The sequence below is a fragment of the Schistocerca piceifrons genome, chromosome 2, assembly GCF_021461385.2.
Source record: "Schistocerca piceifrons isolate TAMUIC-IGC-003096 chromosome 2, iqSchPice1.1, whole genome shotgun sequence".
In the NCBI taxonomy this organism is placed as follows: domain Eukaryota; kingdom Metazoa; phylum Arthropoda; class Insecta; order Orthoptera; family Acrididae; genus Schistocerca; species Schistocerca piceifrons.
In genome coordinates, this window is record NC_060139.1 from 436,123,685 (window position 1) to 436,141,929 (window position 18,245).

At 41.4% G+C, this 18,245-nt stretch overlaps 1 protein-coding gene across 1 annotated transcript in view; it reads left to right on the top strand.

Annotated features, from left to right (window-relative positions):
• The window catches only part of LOC124775452 (juvenile hormone esterase-like), a 188,368-nt gene that overhangs the window by 79,240 nt on the left and 90,883 nt on the right, over positions 1–18,245 (top strand). Inside the window, exons 4-5 of the mRNA XM_047250284.1 lie at positions 3,190–3,346; positions 14,684–14,869. Of these exons, the coding sequence (XP_047106240.1) occupies positions 3,190–3,346; positions 14,684–14,869 (343 nt within the window). The remainder of the gene's footprint in view (positions 1–3,189; positions 3,347–14,683; positions 14,870–18,245) is intronic.

Genomic DNA, 18,245 nt, shown 5'->3' on the forward strand with positions numbered 1-18,245 from the left:
TGTATTATATGTAAAAAAAATAGTGTGTTTGAGCAAAGTTTGAAGATATTTTTTCAAGCACCATTTGTACAGTACATGATAGATGCTGGTAAAACATCGTAATAATCTCTTTGTATATTCATATCCAATGAAGACTGAGTGGTTGTAACCAACTTGCAATCACAATGGAAGCTATTGGATCTACATTTATTACACATCCGCCATAGTCTGGCAGTTACGTGCAGAACTCCTGTTTGGATCCAAATCTCCCCACAAAATTTACTCATGGCGATACATTAAAGCATGTTACATCTTCTTTTCACAGACGCAGCACCCAGTATTTCGCTACTGAAGAGGCACGTGACCTCCTGAGCTTCATCTGAAGATGAACCTGAAAACGTTCGAAAACTGACTTTTGGAATAAACAAGTACTTCGAAAAAGTGATCGGTTGCAGTTTGAAGCAGGCAAAAAGGAATACAAACGTCTCAAAAATGAGATCGACAGGAAGTGCAAAATGGCTAAGCAGGGATGGCTAGAGGACAAATGTAAGGATGTAGAGGCCTGTCTCACTAGGGGTAAGATAGATACTGCCTACAGGAAAATTAAAGAGACCTTTGGAGAAAAGAGAACCACTTGTTTGAATATCAAGAGCGCATATGGAAACCCAGTTCTAAGCATAGAAGGGAAAGCACAAAGGTGGAAGGAGAATATGGAGGGTCTATACAAGGGCGATGTACTTGAGGGCAATATTATGGAAATGGAAGAGGATGTAGATGAAGATGAAATGGGAGATGTGATACTGCGTGAAGAGTTTGACAGAGCACTGAAAGACATCAGTCGAAACAAGACCTCGGGAGTAGACAACATTCCATTAGAACTACTGGCAGCCTTGGGAGAGCCAGTCCTGACAAAACTCTACCATCTGGCGAGCAAAATGTATGAGACAGGCGAAATACCCTCAGACTTCAAGAAGAATATAATAATTCAAATCCCAAAGAAAGCAAGTGTTGAGAGATGTGAAAATTACCGAACTATCAGTTTAATAAGTCACGGCCGCAAAATACTAACGCGAATTCTTTACAGACGAATGGAGAAACTGGTAGAAGCCGACCTCGGGAAGATCAGTTTGGATTCCGTAGAAATGTTGAAACACGTGAGGCAATACTGACCCTACGAGTTATCTTAGAAGCTAGATTAAGAAAAGGAAAACCTACGTTTCTAGTATTTGTAGACATGGAGAAAGCTTTTGACAGTGTCGACTGGAATACTCTCTTTCAAATTCTGAAGGTGGCAGGGGTAAAATACAGGGAGCGAAAGGCTATTTACAATTTGTACAGAAACCAGATGGCAGTTATAAGAGTCGAGGGACATGAAAGGGAAGCAGTGGTTGGGAAGGGAGTGAGACAAGTTTGTAGCCTCTCGCCGATGCTATTCTATCTGTATATTGAGCAAGTAGTAAAGGAAACAAAAGAAAAATTTGGAGTAGGTATTAAAATCCATGGAGAAGAAGTAAAAACTTTTAGGTTCGCCGATGACATTGTCATTCTGTCAGAGACAGCAAAGGACCTGGAAGAGCAGTTGAACGGAATGGACAGTGTCTTGAAAGGAGGGTATAAGATGAACATCAACAAAAGCAAAACGAGGATAATGGAATGTAGTCGAATTAAGTCGGGTGATGCTGAGGGAATTAGATTAGGAAATGAGACACTTAAAGTAGTAAAGAGTTTTGCTGTTTGGGGAGCAAAATAACAGATGATGGTCGAAGTAGAGAGGATATAAAATGTAGACTGGCAATGGCAAGGAAAGCGTTTCTGAAGAAGATAAATTTGTTAACATCGGGTATTGATTTAAGTGTCAGGAAGTTGTTTCTGAAAGTGTTTGTATGGAGTGTAGCCATGTATGGAAGTGAAACATGGACGATAAATAGTTTGGACAATAAGAGAATAGAAGCTTTCGAAATGTGGTGCTACAGAAGAACGCTGAAATTGGATGGGTAGATCACATAACTAATGAAGAAGTATTGAATAGAATTGGGGAGAAGAGGAGTTTGTGGCACAACTTGACTAGAAGAAGGGATCGGTTGGTAGGACACGTTCTGAGGCATCAAGGGATCACCAATTTAGTACTGGAGGGCAGCGTGGAGGGTAAGAATCGTAGAGGGAGACCAAGAGATGAATACACTAAGCAGATTCAGAAGGATGTAGGCTGCAGTACGTACTGGGAGATGAAGCAGCTTGCACGGGATAGAGTAGCATGGAGAGCTGCATCAAACGAGTCTCAGGACTGAAGACTGATTTTCGAACCAGAGAGGATTTTCTGCTGTTAGTGAATGTACGTCTGTCTCAATGAGTTTTCGAGTGAATGTTGCAAAGGAAACGGCATGCAATTTAAATTTGGAGTCGGTTCCTTCGAGAAAGACCATTGGTCGCAGCAGCACACAAAGTTGCATATCTTCAACGGGCCAGACGATATAGACAGTGGGCAGGTCGTTAACTGCAAGCGTGTTGTGTAGTCTGAAGAGTCGTGATTTCGTCTCTTTTCAATTGATGCAAGTGTTGAGTGCACTGCTGGCCCAATGAGATGTTTAACCCGTAGTGTGTGGAGGATGTAATTTCGGCTGGTGATGATACTGCGATGTTATGGTGGTGCTCTTTGCAATGTGACTTATTCAGGTCACAATGAATATGAATAGGTTGATAATTTCACTATCGGCCTGCATTCTGCCCCCAATCATCATCTGCCCTTTATCCTATAGAAAATTCTGGCACTACTTTGAAAATTGGTAGCTCTAGGGATCTAATAATCAACGAGTGACCTCAGATGGCTATAGCACACTTGAAAATCTTGTGGACCCTCTTCTACTGCAAACTGAGGTCATTTTCAAGTAGCAGCATGACGTCTCTTTGGGGTGACGAGGCCCATGTCCGGCGTGTTTCGGCCGAGCTATTAAATTTTGAGGTCCTAAGAACCTTTGCTAGTCATATTTCTTCTGTTAGTGATTTCTAGAGCGTATTTACAACCTGTTATTCAACGTATACTGTTTTCTTCAAAGAGAAACCGGACTTTTGCTGGAGATTCTTCAAATATTTTGGGATGTTAGCGAAATATTATCAGAAACTGAACGCAGTGGGGAAGCCATAGTGCATACAGTATGAAAAGATACTGTTTAAGCGCTGTGGCGTCTCTTTTGAAGTGTTCCTCCCCCACAGATGCCGGAAGACGTGACGCAGCCGCGGCCGGTCATGGTGTGGCTGCACGGCGGCGCCTTCGCCATCGGCTCCGGCAGCCGCTTTATGTACGGGCCCGACTACCTGGCGGCTCGAGGGGTCCTGCTCGTCACGCTCAACTACCGCCTCGGGCCTTTCGGTACGCCACTAACAGCCTAATAATTACATAACACGTTTCTGTGGGCTGCTCAAAGAAAGTTTTGCATCACTTACTTATCTGAGAAAGAACGTGACCTTAGATTCAAGAGGACAGAGTCTGAATAATTTACCCTTGTCCTTGTTCTGGTTTTCAGTCTGGAGGCTGGTTTGATGCAGCTCTCCACGCTAGTCAATCCTGTGCAAGTCTCTTCATCTCTCCATTACTGCTGCAACCTATATCCATTTTAATCAGCTTACTGTAGTCAAGCTTCGATCTTCCTCAACAGTTTTTATCTCACAGTTTTCACATCCATTGCCAAATTGTCAATTTTTAATGCCTCAGGATGTCTCCTAACAAACGATCCCTTCTTTTAGTCAGCATATCCCATAAATTTCTTTCCTTCTCAGTTCGTTTTAGTATTCGATCTAGGCATGTAATTTTCAGCATTTTTATGTGGCACCACATTTGAAAAGCTTCTATTCTTGTCTTGTCTGATTTGTTTATCTTCCATGTTTCACTTCCGTTCAAGGCTGCGCTCCACACAAACAACCTTCAGAAAAATCTTCCTAACATTTAAATTTATGTTCGATGTTGTCAAATTTCTATATTTCAGATATTATTTTCTTTCTATTACCAGTCTGCTTTTTACATCCACTCTGTATCACTCATCATCAGTCATTTTCCCTCCGAAAAATCAAAACTCATCTGCTACTTTTAGCGGCTCATTTCCTTACCTAATTCTCTCAGCAACAACTGATTTAATTCACCTACATTCGATTACGCTTGTCTTTCTTGCGTCGATGTTGATGTTATAACAACCCCTCAAGACATTATCCATTCTATTCAACTGTTCTTCCAAGTCCTTTGCTAGCTCTGGCGGAATTACGTCATCAACAAACCTCCTACTGTTTTACGAAACTAAAACTTCCAATAAAATAACAACAAAAGCACAATTAAAATAAAGGCAGTTTGTTTGAAAGTACGCATTAAGGTGGCTCTTATTTTACAAGTTTGACTTTATTTATGTGTTAATGTCCCCCAACCCCCCACCCCCACACCGCCCACCAAACTTGTAGTTTGATTCCATTGGACAAAAAATAAATTGGGTCTGATTTGGGCTCAATACCAACATGCCCCTTGCCCATAACTTTTTCTGTATTAGGTGAAACAATACATCTAATAAAACTCCAATATACTGTGTCTGTAAGGCAAATATGACTGAGAAATCACATATTAATTTAAAATTGATATTCTCTCTTAGTGCAACTTTTTATCACCTGGAAATTTTGTGTTGATATTCCTATACAATGTGACGCACATACTGCTTTGTTTTCCTTTTTTTCCAAATTATTTCTTGTAATCCTCAATGAAATTGACTCCTCTGTCACCCAGATCATACACTTTTCAGTTTAATAAACAGCTGCAGAACTTTCCATATCACTGTGAAAGATCTGTCTTAAAGGACTTGCCACCTGTATCAGTGTGGTAAGAAATTCTGATATTATATTAGATTCTATTATTCATAATTTCTGATTGTGATAGAGTCCTAAGTGAATTTTTCCAGGTTTTTCTTCGGTAGGCTTTGCTTCATGATTCAGTGCACTGAGGATTTTGGTTTGTGGCTCAGATGACTAATTAATATCAAAGGTAGTAATTTGACAGAACGAAAGGCAGGGCCCTGAAATAATTTTTAATTTTTTTGCAAACCAATAAGATATAATGATCAAATATGATCTGTAAAGTTTTGAAAAAATACTGAACTCTAAACACGATGTTCTGGCTCTAGAAGCCGCACAGAAATGTGCTCTGAGATATTAGTGATAAGGAAAATATAAATACACCAATATGAATTCTCTTATTGTGGTCATAATTCAAATTCATCACGGAACATACATATTTTCAAGCAATAAATAGCTCTCACCATCTATTTTGCACAATGGCTTGACCTCCCAGCATGGGAAGACACTCAACAAGACAGAGCCTGCAGTTAATTCCAGAAATTCATTATATTTCTCTCTAGGCTGCTATTCGCTCGAAGTAGGATCCCAGACACATTAACTTAATCCAAGTGTTACTTGACATTTCCATGCTGACTTCAAATTTGAATTTTGTCAACATTGATTCCACAACAGTTGTTTAGATTTTTTCAGGCGTGACACGTAGATCTGAATTATGATAAAAGTAAATAGTAATGTGTTCTTCTTGCTAACTCTGGTGAATAAATAATTGATGTATGGTGACGCCAAGCACTGTTACTTCCACCAAATAATGACTTGTGAGCCCCGAGAGCATCATCATTAATTTAAAAAAATGAAAATCAAGAAAAACACTGTTGCTAGGGCCACCTTAATGGTTCTATGGGTTTGAAAAATGTTGGCTACGTTTCCTTCCAATGACAAACCAACCAATTTGTCACCTTAACCCTAAATAATTCAGTCACAAGTTCAATATATGCAGGCAGAAAATTGGCAGTAAATTAATGTTCACTTCTCGAAGCATTTTAATGCTTAACAAGCTGAGTTTATTGCAGAAAAGCAAGGTACAATTTCACACAATTCCAATCGTTTGCTATTGAACTGTCTGTGCGAAGGTTCAAATAACTGACCAACATCACGATTCGCATAAACTGCCGAAAATCGACAAAAATTAGCTGAAGCTGCTTTATCAGAGGTCTAAAGTGGAAGTACCATGATCATGCACTAACGGAATTCTAAGTGCAGATCACCTTATATTGACTGCAGGAAAGTTTTTAAAGCTTACGGTAAGTCGCCTAACCCGAAATATTCAGAGTCCGCAAGCTGAAAATATTTAAGATTATTTACCGACGGTACATCGAAATATTAGAAGTCCACAACCAGATAATTAGAAATAATTCTGATACACACACAAGGCGACTTACCGCCGCTTATACACTGCGTCACTTACAGGTCCCAACCGTGACTGCCCGGACGTATGCACTGCGCCAGACCCGTTCGAAATTGGCCGCTGTTATTTATACCCTCGCATTAACGTGAGTCAAAGTCACACACTTCCGACTTCCGAAAGCGTACTTAAAATATAAATTTAATGTTATATTTACCTATTAGACATGAATTTTGACGCAAATTTCATCAGATTTTTAATGTTGATAATATTTTTTCTGTATCTGTAATATTTTAATCACAAATCGTGTTTCTGTCCCTGTGGACGCTAATTTGCGTCGTTATGTTATCAACAAAAATAAACAAAATTAATTACAGTCATACATCCCTATTATATCTGTTTACTAACGCTGCCACTATATTCACTATTTGACGTTTCATTTACGAGAAAATTCACTTCTTCATCTGGGGAATATACATTCCTGCCTTTAATTTAAAATACTTAAAATTCACAAAAAACCTGCCATAATAATTCGATAGTACTCAGTGAGACATATCCACAGTCACTAAGTTTGTATTAATCGCTTATTGCGTTAATGAGTTATCAGTTTTTAAAGATAATTTTAAATCGTAAACATTTAACAATGAGTAACTTGAAAACTAAATCTCGTAGCGAGGGCGCTTTTTCACTCACGCACTCGTCTAAGTTCTGTGTTTTAAACCATGTTACTGTCTTCTCTGTCACTGGTTGTATCTAGCTTTCATTTGAGTTTATCTTTTTTATATTTTCTCTATTCAGCCAAATCAGCCATGGTGGATGCTCTTTGAAGTTTTTGCTACTACATGTTCAGAGTCTCTGTGCTCTGCCGATCATCGTGCCTCCAAGGTGCCGCCATCTATTGACGGCATCACAAAGGTCGTCCGACCAGCATGTCCCTCACAGCTATCAAAACATGTTCTCTTAGCTGTCATAACACTTGCCAATTCAGCTAATAACGTTACAGCAAGACGCGCGTACACGGCCGCGTCTGTTGTTAAAGTTTCTCGTAGCCATTTCCAGGATGAACCGTTTCAGTACCACTGCTTCCTACTCCATACACGTAATGAATGGTATCGCACGTACCACCAAACACTGCGATGTACGCACAAAATATTGTACTCATGTCTTCGAATTCAAGAAAAACTTATCCAACTTGTCAGCATCTTCTATCCTAAATATTATCCTTAACATATTCAAATATTTGTATCCCCCTGCATACCAGAATTCAGTAGAAGTCTGTAAATAAAACAAGTAACATACATCCTAGTAAACGACGATTGTAATCTCTTATGTTTTGTGTGCATTTTCAAGTACAATCTGTCTGAAAAACACAATAAACAAAATGAAAAAAAAATTAAAATTAAACTTCTGTGGACACAGTCCCATTATCATAGTTGCCTAAAGCTCTCTATAAGTTCCTTTTATCTTTTTCTAATAGCTCATCAATTGGCCCCGTCTCACCTTTTATATACACTGATGGAAAAATTAGATCACCAAGATCGAGTTGTGTGACATAAACGGAAGTTAGTACCTGTGATTTTACATCTGAAAGATGATGTATTCCCAAATTTCACGCCAGTCACATAAGTGTGGCGATAGTAATGCCATTATGAGGACGCAACTGGAAATTTGTGGTAAGGTCTTATGGGACCAAACTGCTGAGGTAATAGGTCCATAAGCCTACCCACTACTTAGTCTAACTTAAAATAACTTACACTATTGACAACACACACACCCATGCCCGAGAGAGGACTCGAACCTCCGGCGGGGGGGAGCCGCACGGACCGTTACAGAGAGCCCTAGAAAGCGCGGCTAACCCCCGCGGCTATGAGGATGCAAATCAAATTTGCTTTAAATGCATGTTGTTGCGGTCATGAGTTTGGGGCGGTGAGTTGATGTTACTCAACAATGCCATTAAAGCAACAAGGACGTCATTATCAACACGTCACTGAATTTGAGCGAGGTCATGTAATAGGGCTACGAGAAGCTGGCTGTTCCTTCCGCGATATTGCAGAAAAACTTGGCAGGAATGTAGGTATCGCGCATGATTCAAAATGGTTCAAATGGCTCTAAGCACTATGGGACTTAACATCTGAGGTCATAAGTCCCCTAGACTTAGAACTACCTAAACCTAACTAACCTAAGGACATCACACACATCCATGCCCGAGGCAGGATTCGAACCTGCAACCGTAGCAGCAGCGCGGTTCCGGACCGAAGCGCCTAGAAGTTCTCTGCCACAGCGGCCGGCTGCGCTTGATTGCTGGCAGTTGTGGTCACGATAATGTACGGTCACAAGATGAATGGGCAATGGACGGCCACATGACAATACTGTGAGGGAAGATCGCCGTGTTCAGGGTATGGCTCTGTCGCACTGTACTGCATCTGCAGCAGCAATTTGAGCAGTAGCTGGCCCTACAGCAACGCAATGAATACTTCAAGGACAGCTCTGTGCCAGACGCCTATTAGCGTGCATCCCACTGACCCCAAACCGCCACCTTCTGCGACTTCAGTGGTGTGAGAGCTCATTCGAGGGTAGGATGGAGATCTGTTGTGTTTGCTGATGAAATGTGGTTCTGCCTCAGTGCCAGTGATGGCCGTGCATCGGTTAGAAGGAGGCCAGTTGAAGACCTGCAACCAACCAGTCTGGAACTCATCTAGAGTTGCGGTCTGGGCGTGGTTTTGTATGACAACAGGAGCACTCTTGTGCTTATCCCTCGCACCTTGACTTCAAATTTGTGCGTCAATCGAGTGATTCGACCTGCTGTGCTGCCATTCACGAACAGCAGTCCAGGGGGTGTTTACATCGCTCACCCACAGAGCGCTGTTGTAGCCCAACATGTTCTACAGAGTGTCTACATGTTGCCTTGGCCTGCTTGATCACCAGATTTGTCTCCAATCGAGGACGTATGGGACATCATTTGATGACAACTCCAGCGTTATCCACAAACAGCATTACCCGTTCCTGTACTGGTCGACCAAGTGCAGCAGGCATGGAACTCCATCCCACAAATTGAGATCTGGCATCTATAAAACACGATGCATGCACGTTTGCATGCTTGCGTTCAACATTCTGGCGGTAACTCCGATTGTTAATGTCCAAGCATTTCACGTTTTCAATGACTTATCTCGCGCTTACATTAACCTGTGATCTTGCATTGTTAATCTTTTGAGTGTATTGCCTAGACAAATATATTCCCGATATTTCATTACTCTACTTTAATTATCATTTGTTGTTACGATTTTTTTTCCTGTACTTTTGCAGCACGAACGAATACTGATCTTAATACCTTCGATGTCTTGCTATGTGCATCTAGTCTCGTAACAAAGATACAGTTTATACCAGTGGTGCTGTTTCCAACTCTCCTTAGCCAGTTGAGCCGGCCGGAGTGGCTGTGCGGTTCTAGGCGCTACAGTCTGGAGCCGAGTGACCGCTACGATCGCAGGTTCGAATCCTGTCTCGGGCATGGATGTGTGTGATGTCCTTAGGTTAGTTATGTTTAATTAGTTCTAAGTTCTAGGCGACTGGTGACCTCAGAAGTTAAGTCGCATAGTGCTCAGAGCCATTTGAACCATTTTAGCTAGTTGACATGCTACCAACGAACAAAAATCTCTCAGTGAGTCATCTATTATTTACAAACATCTGAATACCAAGAACCAGACAGATCGAAACCCACTCCCTCTGCTATCCAGATTCGATACACTCAAAACTACAGTGTCTGCCAGAAAAATGTATACAATCCTTGTCAGGCTCTATCGAGATATCGATATTTTCGTTCGATTTGAGATACGAGTGTGTTGTAGTATGGTCTTTGGCTCAACAGGCGTAAGTACGAGATGGCTGGAGCAAGATATGCTTGCTAAGTACAGACTTTTCATTTCTGTACCAACGACTTTTTCCACTGAAGTCCAGAGTAACCCAAGCCGTTGCCACTGAACTACATTAAGACAAAGTTTTTTCAAGCAAAATGAACCCAAGATGTGGCGTAAATAATTATCAGAATGCTAAACAGATGAATTGTGTCGTGAACAAGCATCAGGTAGCAAATTAGTCCTTCCTTTAGCAAAAATCCAAAAGAAGCTGACTGATGTACCTTAATAGTTTACCGTAGCTTAAGGCCACCAATTAAAACATATTAAACAAAACTGCACACTTCACTGCTAGAACCTAATCTAGCCCACATGAATAAACAACACCACAACCAATATAACATCTTATGCAAAAAAGATAGCTAATACATTTAATGCTACGACTTCATGCCAGTTTAATTTCATTTCCTAATAATTAGCTGACTTTTTACCAGTTAATAGCTGAAGCCCCATGCACCAAGAGAAGTTCTGCGTGTGACCAAATTAAAATCACCACTCTTGCAACAACTGTGTATAATGTCATAACTTCCGTATTGCAACCCATCCCCTTTGCTTAAGCAAAGTATACGTATTAAGATAGAATATGGTAATTGCAGCTGTTAAAGCTTATTGAACAACACTGTTTTTGCCCCTTGATTTGTAGCTCATAGTTTCAGTTCCCACATTCACACAAGAATACATGTAGTTAACATGTGCAAAATCCTTAATCTAGTAAACCCGTAGTGAATACACCCCTAAAATATTCATCTCGACAGTAGAATACCCCTCAAACATTTTGAAATAAACATACGTAACATTCACCCATGACAATAAGAACCCCCACAAAACTCTTAACCAAAACACGAGAAAATTATTCAGTTGTCACCATTGCATTGATTCTAAGCAGCTGCTGCTTGCAATAATGTGGCCTGTCACTGCTTCGCCAAAAATCTTATCTTTAATGCGACTACATAATAATGTTCAAAAATAAAGCAAACAATAAACTTAGCCTGCTATATACACTTATGTAATGGCCTGTTTTAGCTTAATCTATTCCCTCTTGCACTGTCTCCTTTCCACTTACCACTAACTCACATAAGCTGATCACCAAGTTCTTTCCAGTCAAAGTGCCCTTAATCTTAATTTTCTTCCTATCACCTCTGGCATTTATTTCAAGTACATCTTCTTAACAGTGTCAATGGCCTTGCCGCAGTAGTAACACCGGTTCTCGTCGTATCTCCACAGTTAAGCGCTGTTGGGCTTGGCTAGCACTTTGATGGGTGACCATCTGTGTCCGCCATGTGCTGTTGGCAAGTAGGGTGCACTCAGCCCTTGGGAAGCCATTTGAGGAGCTGTTTGATTGAGAAGTAGCGGTTCTGGTCACGAAAGCTGACAACAGCCATCGGTGTGCTGAGCACACGCCCCTTCATACCCACATCCAATGGCGCCTATTGGTGGAGGATGACACGGCGGTCAGTCGGTGCCGTTTGGTCTTCCGAGGCCTGTCTGGACCGAGTTTAGCTCAGGTTCTCTCTTTACAGTATATTCTTGGCTCATATTTACTTAGACAGTCTGTGTCCTGTCTCAAATTTAGCAGCACAAGGAAAGATTGATTAAATAAGTTCCCATCAATGTTTACATCTGAAACAACTTCCTTCTTTACTGGCTGACTGTAATTCCCAACAGAATTTTAGTTCTTACTCCTGTAACTGAAAATTCAATTGTCTCCTCTGCTACTTCACAAACAGAGCTCCCATTATCCACCAAAGCAGTCTCACATACTTCTACCACTCCGAGATTTATTAGAGGCTGAACTTTTATCAAGTGATCATGTTTTGATTCATTTTCAGTTAACAGATCCTCCCCTACCTCAAGTTCACATCATGGGCATACCTGATTTACACTAAATGTTCTATCCTATCATACCCTGCAAAGCTTAAATTAAAAACTTCTTTAAATTCTGAATTTTCTACACATAATTGCGCTAAGTTTCTGAAAACTTCATTTTTTTTCTCTCCCATGTTTCTGGTATCAATTGCTAGTGAAATTCTGCAAAGCCTATTGAGTCTTTGGCTCCATAATTACATTCATCTTCCCCCCATCCATTCATTATCTATATATGTAGTATGTAGAAAGCTAAGTAGGTCACAAGGTAATATGTTATTCATTGGATACAAAATGACTTTATAGATCGAAAATGAAGCATGTAGGCGTATGCCATGATCAGATAGTCTGTCGAAAATAGAACATTATGTATAACTATACATGAAATGATAATCAAAAATAGTTACAAAATCAATATGCATAACTCTTCTAGACGTTTAGACATAAGGCATTTACCATGGCACTGAAGGTAATCTATGGACCTGATAATTACATGATATTAACGTAACCAACATGAATAGATAGGACAAGAATCCTAAGCTGAGTACAAAGTAAACAAATTTTAGCACCAGATGGTATTACGTGCGTGGCTATGAGATATTAAAGCGCTCTCAAACTTTGTGCAGACTGTATTATGAATAACAGTAATTCAGAGCAATATTTCAAATGACAAAGAGACAACAATATTCAGAACAAAAGACTTTTTGAAAAAACTACAGGCTGCTTACAAGGTTCCATATTGTTTCCCATAATAAGGATGTAGAATATCTTTAGTACATGCAGTTGTATTCTCCTACAATGTTACAGCTAATAATATGTAGTGCAATCTACATGTAAAATACAAAAGTTCTAAAAATAAATAAGAACAATAACATAATTTTCTTGACCAAACACTCTCGGTAGTGCAGTTACTGTAGTGTGACGTTGAGTTCTCTCACCCCATACATAAGACCACTAATCTTGTAGTTTAGGTCACGTGTATTACATCCAGTATTTTAATGATTATGTTTTTATTCTTTTTGATGTTAGTGTTTCTGTATTTTACATGTGGTTTGTGCTATATATAAAGTTGTAACACAACGGAGCAATGCGACTGCGTGTACAAAACACATCCTACATCTTTATTACGGAAATAATAATGCATCTTGTAAGCAGCCAGTAATTTTTTTAAAGTTCTTTTGCTCTGAATATTGTTGTCTCTTTCTATTATGAATTTGAAATATTATACTGAACTATTGTTACTCATAATAAAATCTTCACAAAGCTTGATGACGCTGTAATATTCTGTAGCCATTCACGTAATGCTATGTGGTGTTCAAATTTATTTACTTTGTACACAGCTCAGGATTCTTGTTCAGTCTGTTCGTGTTGGTTATGTTAATATCATGTAACGATCAGGTCCTCTTGCTTCCTTCAGTGCCAGGTTATGTGCCTTATGTGTACAGGTTTGGCAGAATTGTGTGTATTGGTTTTTTTGCAATTTTTTTAAAATTTAATTTCATGTTTTTATTATTACATATATAGCAATATGTAATGTTCTATTTTTGACAGATTACCTGATTGTGGCACACGCCGAAATGTATAATTTTCGATTATTGGTAAAGTTATTCAGTATCCAGTGAGTGACATATTACTTGAGATCTACTCAGCTTTCTAGAAGCTACATGTATGTTTTACCATGGTCGCTTTGTCATTCAGTATCTAATTCAATCTCATCCATACCCTTATACTTTTCATCATTATAAATCAAGAAATTTTTGATTTCATCATCATCTTCATCATTTCCACTAACGAACTATTATGCACACTACTATTATTCCCCATATTATGTTTCCCCATTATAATTACATACTCTGCCCCTAATAATTCAAAATCTTTATCACAATTAGATATTTCTTTGAAAACATCTTTGTACTCAAGATTCTCCACACTTAACTCCCAGATGTGCCTAGAATAATCATGCTTACTAAGCTCCCAATAGTTAGGTGCCCACTTCTGACACCACTTTGTCCTGGCTATCCATTCACTACAATCAAATCTTTCCGCTTCTTATTCTCCCTGACTTTACGGAAATGTGTGTGTCCCACTTCTTAATTCATACATTTTGCAACAGAATTTGCATCATTGGGAATTATACTATCACTCACAGCTTCAAACACAAAAGCATAATTATCTGCAGCTATATTCTGCGTATTACAAAAAGAATCACCACCAAAACCATATGATTCATCTAAACCTGCCTGGTCAGAATTAGATTCACGCAAATCACTGGAGCACGTACCCCCTTGCACATCCTCATTCACACAAACACTAGATTCAGGCACTATTGTCTCTACACAATTACCATTGAATTCTACTGAAGTAGATACCATTTCACCTAACTCAGTATTATTTCTGTTGCAAACTACACAGTCGTTTTCAACGACTCCATACGCATGTACTTGCTAAGGCTCCACCGTTGATCTTAATTCATTTTTAATATAGATGCCGAACTGTTTTCTTTTACGTTCATAAAGCTATCATCCCCTTCATTAAATAGATCCCCAAAGTTAGTTGCAGGCCTTGCGTTCTAAGTTCTTTGCAAAAATTTCTCCTATAAGCATTTCTTTCATTATTCTCTTCAAACCAGCTTTCCAAATAAGTTATCGTTTCAGGGAACTGCCTCGATCCAAAGTACCCCCTCTTCCCTTACTTCTTTGCGCAGGCTTCCTGAGCACGGCCGACGCTGAAGTTCCGGGCAACATGGGCCTCAAGGACCAGGCGCTGGCGCTTGGCTGGGTGCGCGACAACATCGCCGCGTTCGGCGGGGACCCACACAACGTCACCGTCTTCGGCGAGAGCGCCGGCGCTGCCTCCGTGCACCTCCACATGCTGTCGCCCGCTAGCAGAGGTCGGTCAGCCACATCTACGTTCTGTGTAACGAGCCTGCGCAAAGACTGAAATGGCAGTGCATCTACTTGTCCTGTTCACAGACAACGTCCACTTCATGCATTACATATCTCAGTGCTATTATAAGACGGGATTATCAAAATAAAACTTACCCAAAAAGTGTCTTACGCATTTCGTGACAACTCAGTTGAACAGGGAAGAAATCACTACAGAAAAAAAATTAAACAAACCTAACCGAAACGAGTACTAACATGAGATACGGTTACTCAAGGGACAGATAGCGTACAGAAGTGTACAATAAGATTGCATTGGTGGTTGGCTGTAGAACTGTCGTGCCGGAACATTATCAAAAACAACCCGCATTTTCACCCTTACATATCCTATGTTATGCTTCAGTTAAAGCTTCCAGATCAATAAGCATTTGTTCAGTTCCGCCGTGATTTCTGCATGAAATAGTATCTACATTGACATGTACATTTATACCCTGCAAACGACCTTATGATGTGTGACGAAGGGTACTTTGTGTAGCCACTGTCACATGTACCTTTCGTGTTTTAACTGCGAATGACGCGCGGGAAGACCGCTTTCAGGTAAGCCTCCGTGTGAACTCAAATCTCTCTCATCTTACCCTCATAGTCTTCCCACAGGATATACGTAGGAGCAATCAATGAACTGACTTGCGCTTCTAGAAACGAACGGTCTCGAAATTTTAACGATAAAGAAAAAAATCTTTATTCTTGATCTTTATGTATTATACGTAACTACCCAGCACCTCGCATGATTAGTGGGTCCTTGAATGTTACAATAATATTATTTTTAGCAGCTTATTTACAGTGTTTAGAAGTGAGCTTACAGTACAGTACAGTGTATTACAATGGGCAATTTATTTACTGTTGTTGATAATCTACTTATTCTGATGCCTACTTAATGGCTAACCTCTACTGCTTGCAGCGTCACAAGTGTGTCACTGAAGTGTGTAAACCTGCTGCACGGTCTTGCCCATCGAGCTAATCCCGATGAGCGTGCCCCTGACACTTGGCAGGCCGAGAATGACAGTCGCTGCAGGTTCCTATTTTTGTTTCCTAGTTCTAAGTCCTACTAACTAGATTCTATCCTATATCAAGTCCGGTGCATGTCTCAGTTCGGTATTGTTGTACCCCACCCCACTCCCCCCCCCCCTCCTTCCTCCCGCTAGTCCTGCACGTGGCGGATTCCAACTGTGATAATAGTCGACCTATCCATGCATGCACAGGCGGTACAGGATCGGGGTACTGGGACACATTTGTTTAGTTGTTACTGTTCACGAATCATCCCTCAGAAATTCTTATAGAACTTTCCGGGATACCTCGTTAGCTAGATTGTTTAAAGTACGAAATGTATCCTCACGCCTCAATAGGAAGTACGTCCCATTATTTGGTAGTTGTTGTCATAATGCGGCTGCTACATCACTGAAAAGCGGACACTCGTAAACCACATGGTCGGGAGTACCCTCCGATGCACCACAGTCACACGTAGGCGTAGCCCTCTTCCCAAACCGACATAGATATGTCGGATAGGGCCCATGACCAGTCAGAAAATGAAATAGTCCCCGAGTTGCCTCAAAGAATTTCATGCCCAACCTTTCTTTCACGCCTGGTAAAAGTTGAAATGTTCTTCGGTCAGTATCATCAGCTTCCCAGGATTCCTGCCATCGCTCCTCGCCTCTTCTCATAATCACGCTCTTATCCCCAACCCGAAAACCCAGAATGTCCCCTGTTTTCTCGATGTTCCCTTTCTTGGCCCAGAACCACGCTGCTTGCTCTCTAATTTTGATGTCACGAGGACAGAGCCCATCACTAACAGGGCCCCACCTGGAGATGTCCTGTAGTCCCCCACTGACCTTAATATCATGTTTCTCAGTACCCTTCTCACTGTCATGGCGGGCACCACCCTCGTGAGCCTGTGCGCCCAGGACGGCCGGAGTGGCCGAGCGGTTCTAGGCGCTTCAGTCTGGAACCGCGTGACCGCTACGGTCGCAGGTTCCAATCCTGCCTCGGGCATGGATGTGTGTGATGTCCTTAGGTTAGTTAGTTTTAAGTAGTTCTAAGTTCTAGGGGACTGATGACCACAGATGTTAAGTCCCATAGTGCTCAGAGCCATTTGAACCATTTTTGAACCTGTGCGCCCAGACTCTCGAGCCGTAACCAACTATTGATTTTAATATGCTGTCATGATATAGTTCTATCAGATGAGGGGGAAAATGGAAACTTTTATGTCCAATGGAAATGGTTCAAATGGCTCTGAGCACTATGGGACTTAACTACTGTGGTCATCAGTCCCCTAGAACTTAGAACTACTTATACCTAACTAACCTAAGGACATCACACACATCCATGCCCGAGGCAGGATTCGAACCTGCGACCGTAGCAGTCGCGCGGTTCCGGACGGCGCGCCTAGAACCGCTAGACCACCGCGGCCGGCTGTCCAATGGAGATAAGGTTGTTGTGTACTTGTAGGGCTCTTTGTGTTACTGTTCCGATGTGCTTTCCAAAGTTCCGCCTTTCATCAATGATGACTCCATTAGTAGTTTCGTAACATTTCTGTGCTAACTACGCGAAACAGCGACAAAAAGTGCTGCTTCTCTCTCCATCTACAAATGCTATTTTAGAACGGTCGCGGACTGACGAGCAAAAAAAACTCAAGTACCGGCGAACGAGCTAGCTCCTTCGTGCGTGGGCTACACAAAAGGCTGGTTTAAGGCCCAGGCGACACAAGCGGCCGCTTGGGGCGTCCATGTCCAAAATTCACATACAAGGTGTATCACAGTTAATGGCGAAAACGGACGCGGGTGAAAGTATCCGATAACAGAAGCAAAAACGTTCCAGTAAACACGGCTCCGCACGTTAACCACTCGAGAAGTAATTGTGAATGTACCTGCCAGGTTAGCCGAGAGCGCCGCCGGCACGGTAGCTCAGCGTGTTCGGTCAGAGAGCCGGTTGGCCTCTGTAATAAAAAAACTGAGTGGAACGATCAACCACCGAACTTGAACAGGATGTCTTGCGACGTCCGCAAAGACCAAACACAACGATCAATAACGAAAAAAAAAGAAAAAAAGAGCGCTAATGCGCTGCTTCCTGGACTCGGGTAGGCGCACCGGCCCCGGATCGAATCCGCCCGGCGGATTACAGTCGTCGGTCGGTGTGCTGGCCAGACTGGATGTTGTTTTTAGGCGGTTTTCCACATCCCGCTACGCGAATACCTGGCTGGTCCCCACGTTCCGCCTCAGTTACACGACTCGCAGACATCTGAACACGCTAGCACTATTCCATTCATTACACTCGACGCAGACAGCAGGGGTACACTAATTCCGTTCCTAACAATGCCGACCCTGCGTCAGC